Raw genomic sequence first — 20136 nt, 5'->3', positions numbered from 1 at the left:
AACATTTCATGATAACCATTAACATTATACACTTGCTTTGGTTTTTTGTAATTAAAATGTTCGGAACAAATTAAAAATAACTTTAAAATGATTTATAACTTTTGCGATATGTTTACTACATTTTCCACTAGCGCCCTCACTGATTCTGAACTACTGTACTTAGAACATGTTTTGGCTTCCACTAATCTTCGCTATCCTAATGTCTGTCGCCCCCATTTTTTTTACTTCTCGTTCCTTTAGGCCCCCCCTTCTAACAAAAATGAATGTTGATAATGGTTTAGCTATTGTGGATAATTTTTGCGTAGAGACCGCATAGTGTAGGTATATGATAATAGTAACACAACTGTGCAAAAATATAAATTATATACTAATACATTAATATGAAGAACATTAACATTCCAGAGAGGGGTGTAGTGGTTGGGGTGCTTATAATACAAAACATGTCGTGAAACAATAACAATTTCCAACAATATAATTCATAAGTATTAATCAATTTATTCGCCTCAACGTTTCAGCAACACACTAGTAATACACAAGTTACACATGACATAGGTTATCAAAGATTAGCGGCGGTGGTTGTATAACGAAACATTATTTAACATCATCTAAAATTTCACACAGGTTAAAATGACACATTTAAGATATAAGAATGGACCTATAAATTACGTCCATGATATAAGATAGAGATAAAATAGTATAGGCCTATTGATATATAATTAACGTGTCATCATCTCTGCTCTGTATAATCAGTGCGCGATAATCGTGATGGTAATACAATGTAATAATTTTTTCTTGAAAAACAGTTTGCCGTTAAGCACAAATGTTTTTTTAAAGGAAGACATAATTGTTTTCATACAACAGACAACATTCATATTGCACAATACAATTCGTATACTTAAACTACTCTACCGTATCTAACGGTAGTTAATGGTTAATCTATTGCTAGTCTATTGCTGTTCTATTGTTCTCTGCCATAATACATTCACTAATAGGTTCTTCTCCTATTGAGCTGTGCAATACACATTTTCGTTGTACACCTTTAAACTCTTTTCATCTTACGAGTTCATTTCACTTCTAAGTATACTATTTTTATTATAGTTATCACTAGCATATGTAAAAATTGTTTATTATTATTATTTATTTATGTATAATGTAATAAAGGGTCCTACAAAAAACGAAGCTACAGCTTTTTATTACATTATGTATAATGTAATAATGGGTCCTACAAAAAACGAAGCTACAGCTTTTTATTACATTATGTATAATGTAATAATGGGTCCTACAAAAAACGAAGCTACAGCTTTTTATTACATTATGTATAATGTAATAATGGGTCCTACAAAAAACGAAGCTACAGCTTTTTATTACATTATGTATAATGTAATAAAGGGTCCTACAAAAAACGAAGCTACAGCTTTTTATTACATTATGTATAATGTAATAATGGGTCCTACAAAAAACGAAGCTACAGCTTTTTATTACATTATGTATAATGTAATAAAGGGTCCTACAAAAAACGAAGCTACAGCTTTTTTATGCTGGATCCTTGTTATCAGTTGTATTGCAATTATGATGTAATTGAATAAATAAATGTGGAATAAATAAATGAAAATAAATGAAAATAATAATGGACTGTGATGTGCGTGTCAATAACTCTTAACTATCATAGAACAAAATTTGAAATTGATAAGAACTATATAAATTATATTTTTTGTTTGATTTATTGTTGGGAGTGGCATGTCTATTTATTGTTGGGAGTGGCATGTCTATTTATTGTTGGGAGTGGCATGTCTATTTATTGTTGGGAGTGGCATGTCTATTTATTGTTGGGAGTGGCATGTCTATTTATTGTTGGGAGTGGCATGTCTATTTATTGTTGGGAGTGGCATGTCTATTTCAACAGGTATGTTTTTGGCAGCTTTTGTCACCTCTTAAGCTTACTTGCCCGATTCATTTACTCGTGCTAACTAGTTTAGTGATAAATTATTTTAATCTAAAAAAATAAAAAACAAGAACTAAGAATTAAATTGTCTTAAGTACTCAGTTAATACAGCATTACATTCCCTGAGTTGCTAACAAGACAGAAACAAACACTTTTAATATAACAACATTTCCATACTTAACTTAAGCCGTTACTTAGTTAAGTCACAAGATACAATAATGTATGTTTAAGTTTTGATTTTATATATTTAGGCAAATTTCAAAGGATAACAATAAATAAATTCATATAATATCTCTCTCTGTTGACATGTTCACAGGAAAAACCATATACACAAAATGTTCTATATAAACAAAGTCTTTGGCAGTGGGGTTCTATTACCTTAATCATTCAGTCTATATTGTGTATCCCAAATATATTTTAATTTTACACACCAAATGCAAATCGTTTAACAGTCTGATAAGCAGCAACGCAAGGTCCAGAAAAACTACTCAGGAATGAATTAGCAGGAACGAAATTTATTTGAAAGACTACATCTTGAATATGGAGACTAGCACATTCAGATGTGTATTCTATTCTCTACAAGGTTTTATATGGCACTCTACAGAACAAAGAGCCTAACAATATTTAGTAATTAATTAAAAAGAAAAGTTTTAAGTTTTTAAATAAAGGTGCCGAATTTGTGTATGTAAAAATAAAACAGAACTACAGTTTGTATCTATCACAAATATATAACAAAGATCTACACAACACTGGAACTGTGCAGTTCAAGATTGTGGTGACTGGATGGTGAAAATATCACTGTTATTGTATGAACTTAAGAAAATTAACTTAGTTCCCTGATGCAAAGCTACTACAAGTAGTTATTCAATTCCTGTATATAGGGAATAGGCCTATGTGCTGTGTAAATAAATGGCCTAAGAAGTATAAACATTATTTTCAGAAAGTTCAGAAATTGACCGTCTTCTAACGCTAACTTTGTTTGTATAAAGTAAGTCAACATCTATTGATGTGTTTGAACATGGTTCAGTTTTATGGAATAAATGGGATCTAACATTGGTTATGGTCATTGTTCTAATATAAGTAAGCCTGTTATAAAAAAAAGACAGCTGTAAAATGACATTCTTTTTTTAATGTCTGACAACAGGACACATGACCAATCACATCCAATCAACCTCTTTGTAATCAAGTCTGTAAAAGTACAGCAGCAGCTTTTCAACTTTCGTGACATATTTAAAGACGTTTTTTTACAATTCAATTTCAAAAGGAAATACTGTATAATAAAAGTCTTCTTCAAATATTGAATATTATGTTTAGGATTAGTAAAATATTTTACAAAAAGAAGCAAAACTAGAGCAAAATCATGCTGAATGCCTATAAAAAGTGATGAGAAATCAATAACAGTCCAACAAGCGGCAATTGTCACTAGAACCACTTAGGAATTCAGACATGCATCCATTTAGCCAAACTATACCAATTCATTCCAAGTAAAGATAGACAATGTGCAAACCTACAAACTGTAGAACATCCATTGAAAATATGGAATGAGATTGAAAATATGAAACCTGCTTCAGCCATTGAGAAATTATTTTAGACACTTAACTTCACTTAAATTAAACAGAGACCGAAATGTTAAACCTGAGTGAGTAAATAGTGAGAATCTACTGCAGTTAACAGACAGTTAAACCACATAGTATGGTTTGATTGAGAATAAGTATATATTTCAGCTAAAGAGCATACAACTTTGTTCATAACCAAGCAAGGGAAGATCCATTTTTTTTTAAAGCTAAAATGACTTTATGAAATACCTTTTGATAGCTAGTTTTGACAGACTATTAATATTATATGTTAGCCCTTACTTGATTAAAAAAAATCTTTGAAATTATAATAACAAATGCACCTGTAAAGATGAGTCCAAAACCAACATCTATAATATGACAACATCAAAGGTTTATCACATACAAACATCACCAATTACTTGATTCATTAACAATCTAAAAACACAGCAATGGTTTTGTGCACCTTGCTACAAAGTGAGTGGACAAATGTCAACAACCCAAAAACCCATTCAGAACCTTCTACTCTATTTCATCACATTCACTAAAACAAGTTGTCTTTTCCTTGGAGTATTATTACCCTTATCAACTACCATGCGATGGATCTGCTTTTTCGTTATTCCTTGTTTCGAGGAAAAGTAACGGGAACATACCAAGAAGGCAGCCGATGATGATACCTATAGCTTTACCCTGAAAAAATAAACATTAAACATAAGCACGTATTCATACATTTTATCATCTAGGTAAATTAAAATTATTAATGCCAACGAATTATTGGATAACATAGTGATGACTTTTGAATTTAAAAACAGAAACTTGCCTGTATTACTTTGTCTTTAAAGAAAACAATGAGCCGATTCTCGGTACTGCATCTGAATTTGTCCAGTATCAAACAAATTTGGAGATACTGGATCTAAATATTTGAGCCATGGTGGGGCCTGTGGCGAAGCGAATTTAGGTAAATGATACTCTACATGGTCGGAAATGGTACTCTTAAATCATTCATGATAAAGGGCAACCCCCGCGCAGCAATTAGCAAAATGATAATGTTAGAGATACACATGTTCTGTGTTGGAACCGTCAATTGTTTGATCGACGGTGTTTTGTTTTGTTTGGAACCGTCAATTGTTTGATCGACGGTGTTTTGTTTTGACTTGTGTTCAATGCGTAATGATTTGATTAAAAAAGAGGTAAAAAGACATTTTTTTTGGAGGGGCTAAAGCATGTTTAGCCCCAACCTAAATCCGCACCTGCAATGTGATGCACTTGTGACGCCTTATCCAAGAAATTAATACTGAACAAATACTGTCACAGGTAGAGATACAGTATAGTACTAAGAATCGGATGAATGATTTACACAGCTCTTTAGATGGAACATTAAGCCGTTGGTTGGGGTTTGGGTTAGTAACATGCACATTATCCAATTACAAATGTATTTATTTGCTTACAGAATATGCAGCCCATCTTGTAGACACCATATCAAATTGGTCTGGTGTTAGTTGCGGCATTGGAATGCCTAGTTTGATTGCTAACGCTTCAACATACCCAGCTAGTCTATAAAATGATACATTTAAACAAAACTGCTTTAATAAACATTAACAATTTACATAGTAAAGTTAGGTTTGTGGTACCCTATGTGTTTCTATGAGATATTCTTAACAATGTTATTTCTTTTGGGAAACACATGGTGTACAGAAAACCTAATAAACATGTGATGTGCCCATATATTCAATTCAATTCAATTCAATTCAATTTCAATTCAATTCAAGGAACATTTATTCACGTCCAAAAGACAAAAGTAACAAAAACAAAATGGCAAGTGATAAAACAAGAAAATGGACATGATGATGTCATATCATCACCTTATTTGGGAATATCACCACCATATTTGGGCACATAACACCTTTTTTATCAAACTAGTTTGATAGTGTAGACAGAGCTTAACATGCAGACATGTTGATGTCATATCACTACCTTATTTGGGAATATCACCACCATATTTGGGCACATAACACTTTTTTTATCAAACTAGTTCGATAGTGTAGACAGAGCATAACATGCAAACAATATGATATTGTCATGGATAACTTTCAACTATAAATGAGTTTTCAAAAATTTTAAAAATTAAGGATTTTTCCAGACAAATATAAACTTGCAACAAGTAGTTGTGGTTATTATCCCAGCATGCCTCACAACAACATACTAAAGACAAAGAGGACTTGAAACTAATCAATCGTTCGTCATCATTGTTTAAAAACAGCAAAAGATGAACCTTGGTGTAATTTTTTGTTGGTTTTTTTGTGACAAGAGTCAATAAAATAGTGCTATAACATTTTATGATACACATAGTGTAATAGCTGGGGCAAAGATGCTGGCAGCTAGCACTTGTTTTTCTTCCAACTTCTTCTGCCTGCATATTATCGGAACAAAAGCTGCAAATACATTGACTAGACACAAAGAAACTTATCTATTTCAAAAATTTCATTTTTCTCTCCATATCACATGTTCATTCTTTGTATATTCTAAACACTCGTTACATTATTATTCTTATATTAGAGTAGGTACTACAAGTCATGTCAAATCTGAGTATTGCCCTCTTTCTTCTTTTTCTTATTTGTATGCCTTATCATCTCTGAAATCGCTTTTGCTACTCATTATTTTTAATCATGAGGATATTTTTTTTTTATATGGAATAAATAAAAGTTGATTTGATCTTTAGTTATTCACAAAAAAACATAATCAACATTGTACAGTTTCAGTTGTTTTGTGAGTAGATGATAAAATAAGATAAAATTATATAATTCAGTAAAGTTTATTTTATATTATGGGATATTAATAACAATACCGCATTCACAATTTTCCTGCAAGAATCACATTCAAAGGATCAAACTTTAAACACATGTAATGTTCAAAATTAAGGGCTAGGCCATGTTAAAGGCTCGGTTTGAATTTAGGTGATGGAAAACTTTTCCTCTGTCTTCCACAAAATCTCAAAATGTTACAAAAAGCTCATTAGGTTCGACATCATTTTACAATGAGTACATTTTGAGTTACAAAGTACAGTTATGTTGGGTTAGGCCAAAACAAATTACCAAACCAATTACTAATACTTCCTAATGCCAAGCTCATACACACCTGAATGACCGTTCAACGCTATTTAAGATGGGACACCTTTTAAATCCTTTTATCTGTTCTGCTAGAACGGAATATATATTTTTTTTAATAAATTTTTTTTTTGGCAAATTTCTTTTTACTCAAACAAAATGCTGTTTTCGGTAATCATTGGCAATCATGTCGTAATGAGGTCATAATCATGATCATTTTTGGACGGGTAAATTGCAAGTTGTATTGCAAACATTTATAAAAATAGCGTAATTGTTGTTCTTCTGATCTGATTCCAGCCTCACCTTGTTCAAATTTTGTTTTTAATTTTTTTCTGCAATTTCAGCCTTGAAAGAAAGCTGTCCAGCATGGGGTGTGACTAGTAGGATTGTGTTGTTAATTGTACATCGGTTTTAATATGTTTAACGAATGCTTTTACTTGGAAAAGTCTTCAATACCTGCATACAATACAATACCTGCATACAATACAATACCTGCATACAATACAATACCTGCATACAATACAATACCTGCATACAATACAATACCTGCATACAATACAATACCTGCACAGCATAGTAAATTGTTCTTTTGTTTTGGTATTTATTGCATCAAAATTTTAAAATCCTAATGGCCTTGTATTTTAGAATACGTTACTACAATAGACTAGTGAAGTAAATATGTAATTTGTAACAGTGGATATAGTATATTGACTGTCAAACCAGAGTAGAGTAAAATTATTATATATGAAACAATTAATTTGACTCTTCACCGGTCAAACACAAACTCTCTTCTTTAACAATCTGGGATTAGCAGTGGGCTTTAGCAGTGCGGAAAATGTGTTTCTTTTATCATTTTGTTATGACATTGGATGATTAGGAATGACACAAAATAAAGGGCACTCACTGTGCGCCTCTAATGGATTACATTATTGGTACACAGAAAAATATATGTAGTAAGTTTTAGAGGGCGCTATGTTACAAAGAGCAGATGCTTGTTTCAGATTATTATACGCAAAATAATTTAGGGTTTAATCTTTTTAGGGAGTTATTTTAATACATAATTAAAGAGAAGTTCAAATGTCAAGTGATGATAGACATACTACTACAACAAATTAGTCAATAGAGGATATAGACAGTAATTGGATGACAATGGATGGAAGGATTTACAAGACACATGTTGGAAGGATTATCCTAGTAAAAGTATTGAAAATAAAAATAAAGAAAAACGACCTTGGGAGGTAATAAAAAAATAGTGTAAGTCCGCACCAACACCCAGGATAAATACTGTAAGTCCGCACCAACACCCAGGATAAATATAGTTAAATAAACTTTCCAGGAATTGTAATAAGTTACAGGATAAGAGTGACTGGAACATTTGTGATATAAACTTCTTTTTGTCTGCAACAAGTGCCAAGGGCAGATTCTTTAACTATTATTACAATCCAGGTGTCACATATATTTAGGATAAACTGAAATAGAATAGAAATGCTCTGTTGTAGTCTTAAGACAAAGGAAGAACAATCCGGGGCAGCAGTAGTGGCCTGTAGTAGATGCAGGCTGTTTGGCATTAAAGAAAAGAAAACTAAAGCTCTGTCTACACTATCAAACCAGTTTGACAAAAAAAGTGTGATGTGCCCAAATATGGTAGTGATATGCTTAAATATGGTAGTGATATCATCATCATGTCCATATATGGGCACATCACATAAAATTTGATAGTGTAGACAAAGCTTTAGTAGTCACAGTGGAAAAAAAAAATGCTCTGTTAGTAGAAAGTGTGCACAAATTTACTTAGTAGTGGCATCGGGGAAAACACCTTTAGCGCCTTTTAGCGCCTTGAGCACTTTTAGTGGATATGTGCGCTATATAAATTGTTATTACATTATTAGCTGTTCTGGCGTACATAGCCAAAGGTGTTAAAGAGTCGATATCCAATCATATTTTAACAATATACCGTAAAAGCCCTATTGATATTCGTTAAGAAAGCAATAGGGCAAACATACTCAGAAGTGGCACCTGTAGTTGGCGTACTTCGCTATCCAATCCTATTTTAACAATATTATACCGTAAAAGCCCTATTGATTTTCGATAGGGCAAACAACAATACCCAGTGGCAGTATTTGAACAAAACCAAACATTTTCCATCAGCCATCAATCACTACAAATTGCTCACTATACAATTTATGCAAGAGGCGAATAATTTTGTTTTAAAATTACCTAATATTCACATAAACAATTCACTCTTAAATATATTCACAATCAAACTTTACTAAAAAACACAATTAAGTTGTACATCTTGGTGTGCAATTACGACTTCAGGAACATAATGAAACTATAGAGGGCAGTAATAAAAAAATCTAATCTAATCTTTTGGATATGAAAAGTTAAAGATATATTGTCCCCTTAAAATTAATTTTTTATTTTTTGTTGAATGTGCCATTTTAATGTCACATAATAGTTCAATGTCTTAAAACACAAACACATTGATTTCATGTCTCTGTAATTATACTCCGAGAGATTAAGATATGGACACTATTTACCGTACCTAAACATCCAACAATATCGGCGAGAGATTAAGACATGGACACTGTTTACCGTACCTAAACAGCCAACAATATCGGCGAGAGATTAAGACATGGACACTGTTTACCGTACCTAAACAGCCAACAATATCGGCGAGAGATTAAGACATGGACACTGTTTACCGTACCTAAACAGCCAACAATATCGGCGAGAGATTAAGACATGGACACTGTTTACCGTACCTAAACAGCCAACAATATCGGCGAGAGAGTAAGACATGGACACTGTTTACCGTACCTAAACAGCCAACAATATCGGCGAGTGATTAAGACATGGACACTGTTTACCGTACCTAAACAGCCAACAATATCGGCGAGAGATTAAGACATGGACACTGTTTACCGTACCTAAACAGCCAACAATATCGGCGAGAGATTAAGACATGGACACTGTTTACCGTACCTAAACAGCCAACAATATCGGCGAGAGAGTAAGACATGGACACTGTTTACCGTACCTAAACAGCCAACAATATCGGCGAGAGATTAAGACATGGACACTGTTTACCGTACCTAAACAGCCAACAATATCGGCGAGAGATTAAGACATGGACACTGTTTACCGTACCTAAACAGCCAACAATATCGGCGAGAGATTAAGACATGGACACTGTTTACCGTACCTAAACAGCCAACAATATCGGCGAGAGATTAAGACATGGACACTGTTTACCGTACCTAAACAGCCAACAATATCGGCGAGAGATTAAGACATGGACACTGTTTACCGTACCTAAACAGCCAACAATATCGGCGAGAGATTAAGACATGGACACTGTTTACCGTACCTAAACAGCCAACAATATCGGCGAGAGATTAAGACATGGACACTGTTTACCGTACCTAAACAGCCAACAATATCGGTGAGAGATTAAGACATGGACACCGTTTACCGTACCTAAACAGCCAACAATATCGGCGAGAGATTAAGACATGGACACTGTTTACCGTACCTAAACAGCCAACAATATCGGCGAGAGATTAAGACATGGACACTGTTTACCGTACCTAAACAGCCAACAATATCGGCATGGGTTCGAGGTCGACATGCTCCTAGTTGATCTTCTTGGAAAAGGATTATAAGCCATAGGTCCAGTGTACACAATTTGCCTGTGTGTACTATAAATAACCCAGTTCATCATTAGACAAGTAGGGGGTTGCTCCAGTAAACTGGTACACAAAACAAAATAATTACCTGCCTATTTGATAGGACAGTGATTTATTCATTAATGATAATCCTTGGCCACATGTGCCTAAATACACAAAATAAATACAAATACCCAATTTAACGACCCTGAAATCTATGCCCATTAAAATTAAATGAAATCCTAAGCGAGTTTTATGTTTTGTTAAAACCATCTAAACAAAGGTCACAAAATGTTTTTGTATCTATGTATTATCAATAGTTTCCTTCAAAGCCCCTTATAACCATTATCATCCAATATATGCACCTGTCATAATAATTATTATATAACAATTATTATTTCCTAAAAGGATTATCAAAGTTGGATTTATAAGTGATATACTAAGATTATCAATCATAAAATTTCATAATAGATAAAAATGTTATTCAAAATATATGCTATATTATTAAACTTTGTCTATAGACTTCTGCAAAAGTTTACAGTTATTCTTTTTTCATTGAACTTTTAACGTTTTTTAAAAAGCCAAAACTATAAAGCAGTTTGTGCCGAGAAGAGACTCACTCTAAATCCACCACTGATTATGTCAATTATACTTTGAATCTTCAAATTGAAATGCCTATAGAGGGCAGTATTATATACTTACCCTAATCCTGCAATATCTGATATTAGATTGCCAAATCCAGCCGCTTTAAAGGGAAAAAACATAATTTTTTTAATGCGTTTTAATATAATAAAGATACTGGTTTGAATGTGTCAATAAATCCAATGATTATGTATGTACAGTAATATTCAATAAATATTACATTTACTCTTTAAAGCTCTGTCCACACTATCAAATTATTTTGAACAAAAAAATGTGATGTACTCAAATATGGTAGTGATATGCCCAAATATGGTAGTAATATTACATCATCGTGTCCATATATGGGCACATAACATTTTTTGTCGCATAAAGTGTGATAGTGTAGACAGAGCTTAAGACCATGGAGAAATATGTAATCTTAATGACTCCACATTGACATGTTAAATAAGGCGCACACTTTTAAACACTTCTTTAAATCAATTGATTCTTAATTTGTATTACTGTCTCAACAACAAATGTAACAAGCCAGTCCACTAATTAAGTTTATGTATACTTTAGCATTTGAGAGATGTTCTGATTAAGGCTTAGTTCACACTTGAATACAACGCAAAGACAAAAATGCAACGTAAGCAAGTTGATCAGTTTAGATACTCCATCGCTTGTGATTGGTCACATGACAAGCATTGCACTGTGTCATAGTGGGAACCAAGCTAACGGATCGATGGCTTGGCTATTTTATGTCACCTTATTTTCAAATGATTTTAAATTTTAACAAAATTGAAAAGAGAATTTAGTAAATAAAATATTACCTGCCATTGTAGAGATCCCAAGAGCAGTACCTATTTTTAAATCAATGTAATCCCCCTAAAATATAAAAATATTAAAAGTAGTCAGTCATCAAATAGGGAACATTTTGCTTATACTTATATTTTATTTTAAGATTTAAGTTGGATTTGTGGAATTTGCTAATACTAATAGTTAATTTCCTGGTGAAATTTGTTTCTCTTTTTGTTTTGTATGATTTGTATGGATGTACTCTGATCCGAAATAAAGGAAATGAGTGAATACTATAGAGTAACTATTTATAATTTTTTTAAAGGGTTGATAATTCAGTCTTTTATCCTCATAAACATAGATCACAACAAAATACTATGTAATTACAATATCAATGGGTGTGGGAAAAGCTAGCATAGCTAGCAACAAAAGTGTGGGAAAAGCTAGCATAGCAACGAAGGTGTGGGAAAAGCTAGCATAGCAACAACGGTGTGGGAAAAGCTAGCATAGCAACAAAGGTGTGGGAAAAGCTAGCATAGCAACGAAGGTGTGGGAAAAGCTAGCATAGCAACGAAGGTGTGGGAAAAGCTAGCATAGCAACAAAGGTCACGTGTGGGAAAAGCTAGCATAGCAACGAAGGTGTGGGAAAAGCTAGCATAGCAACAACGGTGTGGGAAAAGCTAGCATAGCAACAAAGGTGTGGGAAAAGCTAGCATAGCAACGAAGGTGTGGGAAAAGCTAGCATAGCAACGAAGGTGTGGGAAAAGCTAGCATAGCAACAAAATTTAAAAATTGCAATCAAAAACCATTTTATCATGATAGACAAAAATATGGAACACTACCATTCAATACTGTCATTAAATCTACAATTCTATCTGTGAGGGCCTGTTTCTGCTGAGCAGAAATAATCGATTATTAACCGTTTATTTTTTTAATCGATTATTTTTGGGCAGCAGAAACGGCGCAAAATAAAATAACCGATTAAAAATAACCGATTAAAAACACTCAATCCATTGCGTGTTTTAATCGATTATTTCTTGTTTTAACCGATTATTGCGGAGCAGTTTTGAGCTGCAACACAAATAGCGATTATTGACCTCACTTTGACCTCTAGAGTATGACAAACTTATTCACGTCACAAAGCATGCTGTTTATTTGCGCGATATCGACGACGACGATCAGCAAAACCACGATCGCGATGTAGACCGAATAACAATCAAATGTTAAACATTTGATTTTTATTATTTTGTGTGGAAGAATTATACCGAGAGACTCCAGGATTCTGTGTTACAATACACCCGTTACATACCACCAGTCCAGGCTAACGATGTTTTACATGTCATTTTTTAGGCCTGTTTGTTGACTTGTTTCGGTAGAACCAACCGAAGGTAGAACCAACGAACGGCGAAACGAACTTTTTTTGCCGACGTGTCCTTATTAATATAACATCATTATTCTGTTGTATGTGGTACGGTAGTAGGCCTAGATGTTTATTTTAAAAATAATATAGCTTTACGTAAGAGTAATTTTTAATCCTACATGTGAGAGTTTTAGGCAGCGATAGGGTATAAACAAACCAACTCTCATCGGCCTTTCATAACTTGAACTGCGCTGTGGGAGAATGATGACGTAATTTTAAAAACCGATTACCTGAATAACCGATTACAGTCGTAGCAATTTTCAATTGCAACGCGATTATTTTTGTGGTTTGCGGTGACTGGAAAAAATCGATTATTTTCATTTTTTCAGCAGAAACAGACCCTGAGAGACAGTTAATATTTTTGCAGTGTGTCACCTCAGAATTAAGCATAATTTATAGATACCAAAAACTACAATCTTTTCTTTAAAAAAAAACCCTTAAAATTAGCTTATTTAGTATTTTTAAATAAATATAAATTTGATACTCACAGCCATAATCATAATTGCATTATCTAGGAAACCAAATCCAATAAATGGTATGGCGTGACTTAAGGTTACTGTAAACAAGACAAATAATATATACACATTAGAACATTTTATTCAACAATTTACTACAGAATGACATGTTTAAAAATGTAAAAGGTTTGAAATGTACGTTGCAATTTGTCCATAAATATAATTTATTTATTTAAAAAGTTTACTGGGTATTTATTTTAGGAATGCTAGAGTACAGCTCTGTCTACACTATCAAACCCTATGTGACAAAAAAATTTGATGTGCCCATATATGGTCATGATGATGTCATATCACTACCATATTTGGGCACATCACACCTTTTTTGCCAAACTAATTTGATTTGATGGACCACTTTTAAAATACTATGCCTCTTTAATGTATATAATTATGGTATTAATATTACATATTTACATTTTTTTATGTTTTAATGTATGCTTTGAGTGCTGGTGTGGCACGCAGTATGGCGACAGTGGTCCTTCAACCTCTTTTGCCACTCCTTGGCACACTTAAAGTTTATGTATTGTTTTAATGTTGCTAAAATTAATAAAATAAAATAATAAATAATAATAATAATAGTATAGATAGAGATTAACGGTGTTTACCACATAACTATTAGTGCACCTGATGTATGTATTGTAATAGATTATAAATAGGGGCTCTAACTAACCCCAAGTAAGTAAGTTCCTTACAACTATTGAAGGCACAGAATATTATTAGAGAAAAATTACATTTTCAAAACTGATTTGTAATTTTTCATCACAAGAAACTGTAGTATAAGAATTCTTTTTTAAAAAAATAATAATGCTATTCAGATTAATTCCATCTAATATTGCAATGACAATTTAAATACAATAATTGATAATGTTGCTTTCAGAAGATGACACAAGAGCTATCTATTAGAAGCTACTATACTTACCTAATCGTAGTTGAACTTTGGTTGGTTTACCTGGAACGGTATCTGAGGAATTAAAATAGTAGTTTTATTACTGTGCATATTTTATGTTGAGGACATTCTGGACATAACATTAGTGAGTGCGTTTACTAAAAGATTCAGTGCATACCAATAAATATAAGTATTATTATTGAACTACTTCACAAAACCCCAAAAGCATCCTAAAGATTAAAGGACTAACTAATTATTTTGTTATGTCAACCTTCACCATATTGTAATTCAAATGAAATAATGTATGAAATTTCTAGTTCTTAAAAATGTATTGTCTCCCCCCGAAAAAATAATTTTTAAATGTATGTTGTTGAATATGCCATTAGGAAAAATTTTATTTAAAAATTTTGTTTAGCAATATTGCTAATCAAACTGATTTTTAAGTCGAGAAACATAGTTTTGTATTGTATTTTTTGCTACACAATTTTAGAAATGTGTAGCAATAAGGTTGTTTTGTATAGCTTTTTGCTATGCTACACTGGCGAAAATGTTCCCTGAATAGCTTTTTGCTACGCTACACTGGCGAAAATGTTCCCTGCTAATAGTTATCCACTTTGACCAAAAATTGGATCGAAAACAAAATGTATTTATCTGAAAAACTGTAATTTAAAGCAAAAAAATAGTCAAATTGGCTGCCATTGTCATTTTATAAGTGAACATTAATTTGTTCGTGTTTTCTTTTTTCTATGAAAGTGATTAAATTGATTAAAACTACAAAATAATCTATTCAAAGTCTGATTTTATTAATCTTTATTTGTCATGTTTTTGGGGACAATACATATTTAATTTTTCTTAATATTAAAAAATATTTAGATTGCAATGACAGCTGACATACAATGACTGCTTTAAAGTATAAATGGTGTGTTTTGTATGTTGTATGAATGGTGTGTTTTGTATGTTGTATGAATGGTGTGTTTTGTATGTTGTATGAATTGTGTGTTTTGTATGTTGTATGAATGGTGTGTTTTGTATGTTGTATGAATGGTGTGTTTTGTATGTTGTATGAATGGTGTGTTTTGTATGTTGTATGAATGGTGTGTTTTGTATGTTGTATGAATGGTGTGTTTTGTATGTTGTATGAATGGTGTGTTTTGAATGTTGTATGAATTGTGTGTTTTGTATGTTGTATGAATGGTGTGTTTTGTATGTTGTATGAATGGTGTGTTTTGTATGTTGTATGAATTGTGTGTTTTGTATGTTGTATGAATGGTGTGTTTTGTATGTTGTATGAATGGTGTGTTTTGTATGTTGTATGAATGGTGTGTTTTGTATGTTGTATGAATGGTGTGTTTTGTATGTTGTATGAATGGTGTGTTTTGTATGTTGTATGAATGGTGTGTTTTGTATGTTGTATGAATGGTGTGTTTTGTATGTTGTATGAATGGTGTGTTTTGTATGTTGTATGAATGGTGTGTTTTGAATGTTGTATGAATGGTGTGTTTTGAATGTTGTATGAATTGTGTGTTTTGTATGTTGTATGAATGGTGTGTTTTGTTGTATTGTACAGCTTGTATCAAGTACAAACTAGTAAGTAACATGAAAGGAATCACAGTACAGTATTGAAACGTGTAAAGCTGAAACAGGACATTAAAATATGAGACATAGCAAAACAATTAGTAAAATGATAGAATAATGTTACTGAGTAATGAGACTTTTAGATGATAAACGGACAAAATAGATTTTGTTTCCAAGTAATTAAATAATCCCAATAACTGTAGCCTCTTAATATGTGGCCATTATTTAGTCGACTTATGGATGACTATATAAGGTTACTTGTATGTATATTTCTCGTTACTTTTTTTTCTTTTTGGAGTAAAAGGAAAGGAGCAGGAATAGAACTCAAGGAAGTAAAAAATACTATAATAATACTGTGACTGACAATACATTTTGTTTCCAAGTAATTAAATAAATCCAATAACTGTTGATGTGACCATTATTTAGTAGAGGGAACTTATAGACTGACTATAAAGGCCAATTTACACAGACAAGCGGTAACGGTAAAAGAAATATAGAATGTTATGTTATTCCTTGTGACCATTTACATAACGCAGTGGGGACGGGTGGTTTCTGCTCAGGATAGAATGTTATGTTATTCCTTGTGACCATTTACATAACGCAGTGGGGACGGGTGGTTTCTGCTCAGGATAGAATGTTATGTTATTCTTTGTGACCATTTACATAACGCAGTGGGGACGGGTGGTTTCTGCTCAGAATAGATATTCTATGTGGAACAAGCTACGCATTTTTCCGCAATACAATTACTGCTCATCTGTGTAAATTGGCCTTAAAGGTTACTTGTATTATGTCTTTTGTTTCTCTTTGGAGTAAAAGAAAAAGAGCAGAAAGATAATCAAGGAAGTAAAAAATACTAATAATTTTGCTATTTATTTAGTATTTCTGGTTTGTCTTGAAAAGATGATAATAATCATGCTTGATAAGCAATACTGATTTCTCAGTTTTTAATTTTAGTTTAGATTTGAATCATAACATAGTTTCAGAGTTTTGTTTGGTAGGTTAATTTGCAGCCTGTCTCATATTGTCATTTGGGTTATTTTGCACATCAAAATCTACTTTACCAATACTACCAATCCATGTTTAATGTTAAATCACTCTATTATTCATCCAATTACCATTTAAATAGGTGGGGTCAGCGGTAAGCCTATCTGATACATTTACATCTGAAATATAATAATCCAACAATATATATTACATAATGAAATTAATGCCATGGGGATTTATGAAACCCAAATAGAACTCTTTAATATTCAAACTCAATTCTTTTTAACCTTTTAATTTTAAACAAAGGTGTTACAAACCATTGCCTTGAGAAATTTTGGAATTGATTTTTTTTTTTAGGGGGGGGGGGGGGGTGAGTAAGTGAGGGATACATAATTTATAATGCAGACCTACCTAGTCCTGTCCTAGAGTATGTACTATTTATTTTATAGTCCAAGCTAGCCTAGATGCTATCAGTATCAATTAATATGTTATATTATTAATTACTACCTACCTTCATTTTCTCTTTTTGATTTCAACTTATGAAGTTCAGTTAAAAGAAAGTCTTGTTCGTTTGGAAGCAGCTCCATTGCAAATTCTCGTGACTTCTCTTCATTGTCGAATTGGTCTCTAGGAATTCCCCCACTGAACAGCATCCGCCTTCGCTTTTTATACGCAGTGATAGTCATAGACCGCTGCCACCGCCCGTCAAACTGCTGGTGCTGACGAGAAAATCGTAGGCCTAGCCTACCGCGTGCAATGCTATGCTTTACTAGTGTTATATTTGCACCGCGGTACATGCTTACTGTAAATAAACTACCACATAAACATTTTGCAATATACATGGTGCATATACATTCACTTTATTCTAAATAAAAACAGTTTTCATCACTGGAAACTGTATGTAATGTGCGGCTAGGCCTTCCTTCCCACACAGTCAACAGCACCGTATGTTTTTGTATTATGTTTTTTTATGGAGCGCCCTCTGTGTATTAATAAACTTAAAACTTTTTTCGATTCCATCACGAACTCTTTAATATCGACTACTGTGATTTTAAAATGGATTACAAAGAAAATAAAAGATTGCGTTATTTTGTTATAAATTATATAATAATCAAAACATAGGCAAGTGTTTGTTGCAATGAATAATTGTTTTTCCATCTAATGGAATTGTTTTCCTCCACGCCAAACCCATGTCATTTTCAATGAATTGGAGAGAGAAATAGTAGAGAGTAGAGATATATTGGTATTTACAATAATGGAATTACAGCATATTCGGTTGTAGGCCTAATGTTTCTAATCCACGTCTAGCATTCAAATAAATAATACAATGGTTGCTCATTCAAACTAATTAATCCATCCATTCCATTTTGGGCCACATTAAACCAAAGGAGGATTTAATCTGAACAAGGTGAATTTAACATAACAACAACATGCACCAGTGTTCATTAAACAGTTCCCAAATGTTGTCAAATAACATTAGTATTGCGAACCCCATTGAGATATGATTGATTTCGATATTTCACCGACGATTCTTTGGTAAAATCTGAAATTATTGCTTGTTCCAACTAGAGTCTAGAGACGCAACACAACGACGTAAGGGATTTGACCAATCACAAGCGATGGATTATTCGAACTGCTGTCACTTGTCATGGTCAACTCGCTTGCGTTGCGTTTACGTCCTAGTGGGAACCTAGCTTAAGCATTCCGATTTGTTCCGTATATATATTTTGAATACAGTAGGCTTTAATAGTTTTGTGTTGACGATATTTGTCGACCTTTATAGTAATAGTGGTTCTTTAGATTGGTCCATCTCTGACAGGACGCGTCCATTACTACTTATAGGCTGCTCATCAATTTCGTCAAACGGGTTATAATCCTTAGCAACTCTTGTTGAATGCAATGTTGTTATGTCCGTACCCATACCTATATCGAAGTCATCAACACTAGCATCGGTGGTGGTACTGCATCTATCAGTATTGTCAGCATCGGCAGGAATCGAGAAGTGCATGTCATCGTCCTCAATGGCAGCGGGGTTAGCGATGACCTCGACCGCGTCCGGATTGTGGAGTAGCACTCGTGGGTCATCGTACGAGTGGTAGCGTTTCACTGGCCATTTACAATAGCATAGGTAGACGAATACGAGAAGAATGATCATGATTAACACAAGAGGAATAAACCAGCTCCAAGGTTGCGAACTCATAGTATTAGATACAAATGGACGGATTCTGTTGATTTTAAAAAAGATCAAAATAATTACCGTAGCAAATAATAGTTTATTACAAAAAAGTTTACAATAAGTTACAGCTCTTCCCGACTAGACAACATTACCTTGTTTGTTTTAATTATCTAATTTTCACCGCCGAATCTCCGTAAAATGTTTCTTCTTTGCATAACAAGGTATTTTAAACCGTTGGGTTAAGATAGTAGGCCTAGTGTATGACAATATAGGCCTATAGCATGTCACAGAAAGAGGCTTATAATATTAAAGAATATGAAATAATAGAAATAGCGTTTTTAGATACGTTTCTAACAAGATTTAAACATAGATATTATAAACGCCTTTCTTGTTTGTTTCAAACCTGGTAACATGTTGGACCAATATTGACTAGTATAGGTATACTATAATATGGTATAGTAACTTGTAGACCTATCTAGATTTTTGGAGCGTAGCGCACGTTTTGCATTTCTAAGCAAAGACTTATTAAGCACTAATAGCCCTTGCTCCGAGACCGTAGGTCCTTTTTTAAAGGGCTATAGTAACACAGACTACGTACGGTACGTCATCCTCATGACATGACGTCATCCTCATGACATGTCATATTTAGCGCAATGAATACTTATTTAAAGTTGTTCGTACCTACCGAATTACAATTGTGTTTCTGCTGATGTTACTTTCTGCATTAAATATTATTCTCGATCGTTTCAATATATCCTGCCGTATAACAAAAACATATTGTCATTAAATACATTAAGACTCAACAAACATCTATATGTATATATCCTACATAAAAATAGAATTGTTTTTTGACAAATTTGTATCAAAAACTGCGTAAAACAACACTGGGAACAAGATGAA

General features: G+C 33.0%; 1 protein-coding gene across 2 annotated transcripts; it reads right to left on the bottom strand.

Annotated features, from left to right (window-relative positions):
- Positions 1 to 434: 434 nt before the first annotated feature.
- Positions 435 to 18827, bottom strand: LOC140062599 (transmembrane protein 65-like). Of its 2 annotated transcripts, XM_072108885.1 has the most exons (8): positions 17572 to 18827; positions 17192 to 17239; positions 14535 to 14576; positions 13592 to 13659; positions 11719 to 11773; positions 10970 to 11012; positions 4944 to 5049; positions 435 to 4185 (listed from the first exon to the last, which is right to left on the bottom strand). In XM_072108885.1, the coding sequence occupies exons 1-8, from the start codon at positions 17900 to 17902 to the stop codon at positions 4081 to 4083; spliced, it is 798 nt and encodes a 265-aa protein (XP_071964986.1). In that variant the 5' UTR covers positions 17903 to 18827; the 3' UTR covers positions 435 to 4080. The 2 variants fall into 2 exon arrangements, with proteins under 2 accessions (XP_071964986.1, XP_071964987.1); XM_072108886.1 differs by lacking the exon at positions 17192 to 17239.
- Positions 18828 to 20136: the final 1309 nt, after the last annotated feature.

The sequence above is a fragment of the Antedon mediterranea genome, chromosome 11 (genome assembly GCF_964355755.1).
Source record: "Antedon mediterranea chromosome 11, ecAntMedi1.1, whole genome shotgun sequence".
NCBI classification, from domain to species: Eukaryota; Metazoa; Echinodermata; class Crinoidea; order Comatulida; family Antedonidae; genus Antedon; species Antedon mediterranea.
The sequence above is the reverse complement of the archived record's forward strand: the minus strand, read 5'-3'. Positions and strand labels throughout refer to the sequence as shown.

Bases quoted from the DNA above. Each gene is read 5' to 3' on its own strand.
- LOC140062599 (XM_072108885.1), bottom strand. From the start codon at position 17,902: ATGTATATTGCAAAATGTTTATGTGGTAGTTTATTTACAGTAAGCATG. The intron at 13,660-14,534 runs GTAAGTATAGTA...TCTTGTTTACAG, and splicing joins CAAAGTTCAACTACGATTAG to TAACCTTAAGTCACGCCATA. The intron at 5,050-10,969 runs GTAAGTATATAA...ATCATTTTATAG, and splicing joins TCAGATATTGCAGGATTAGG to ACTAGCTGGGTATGTTGAAG.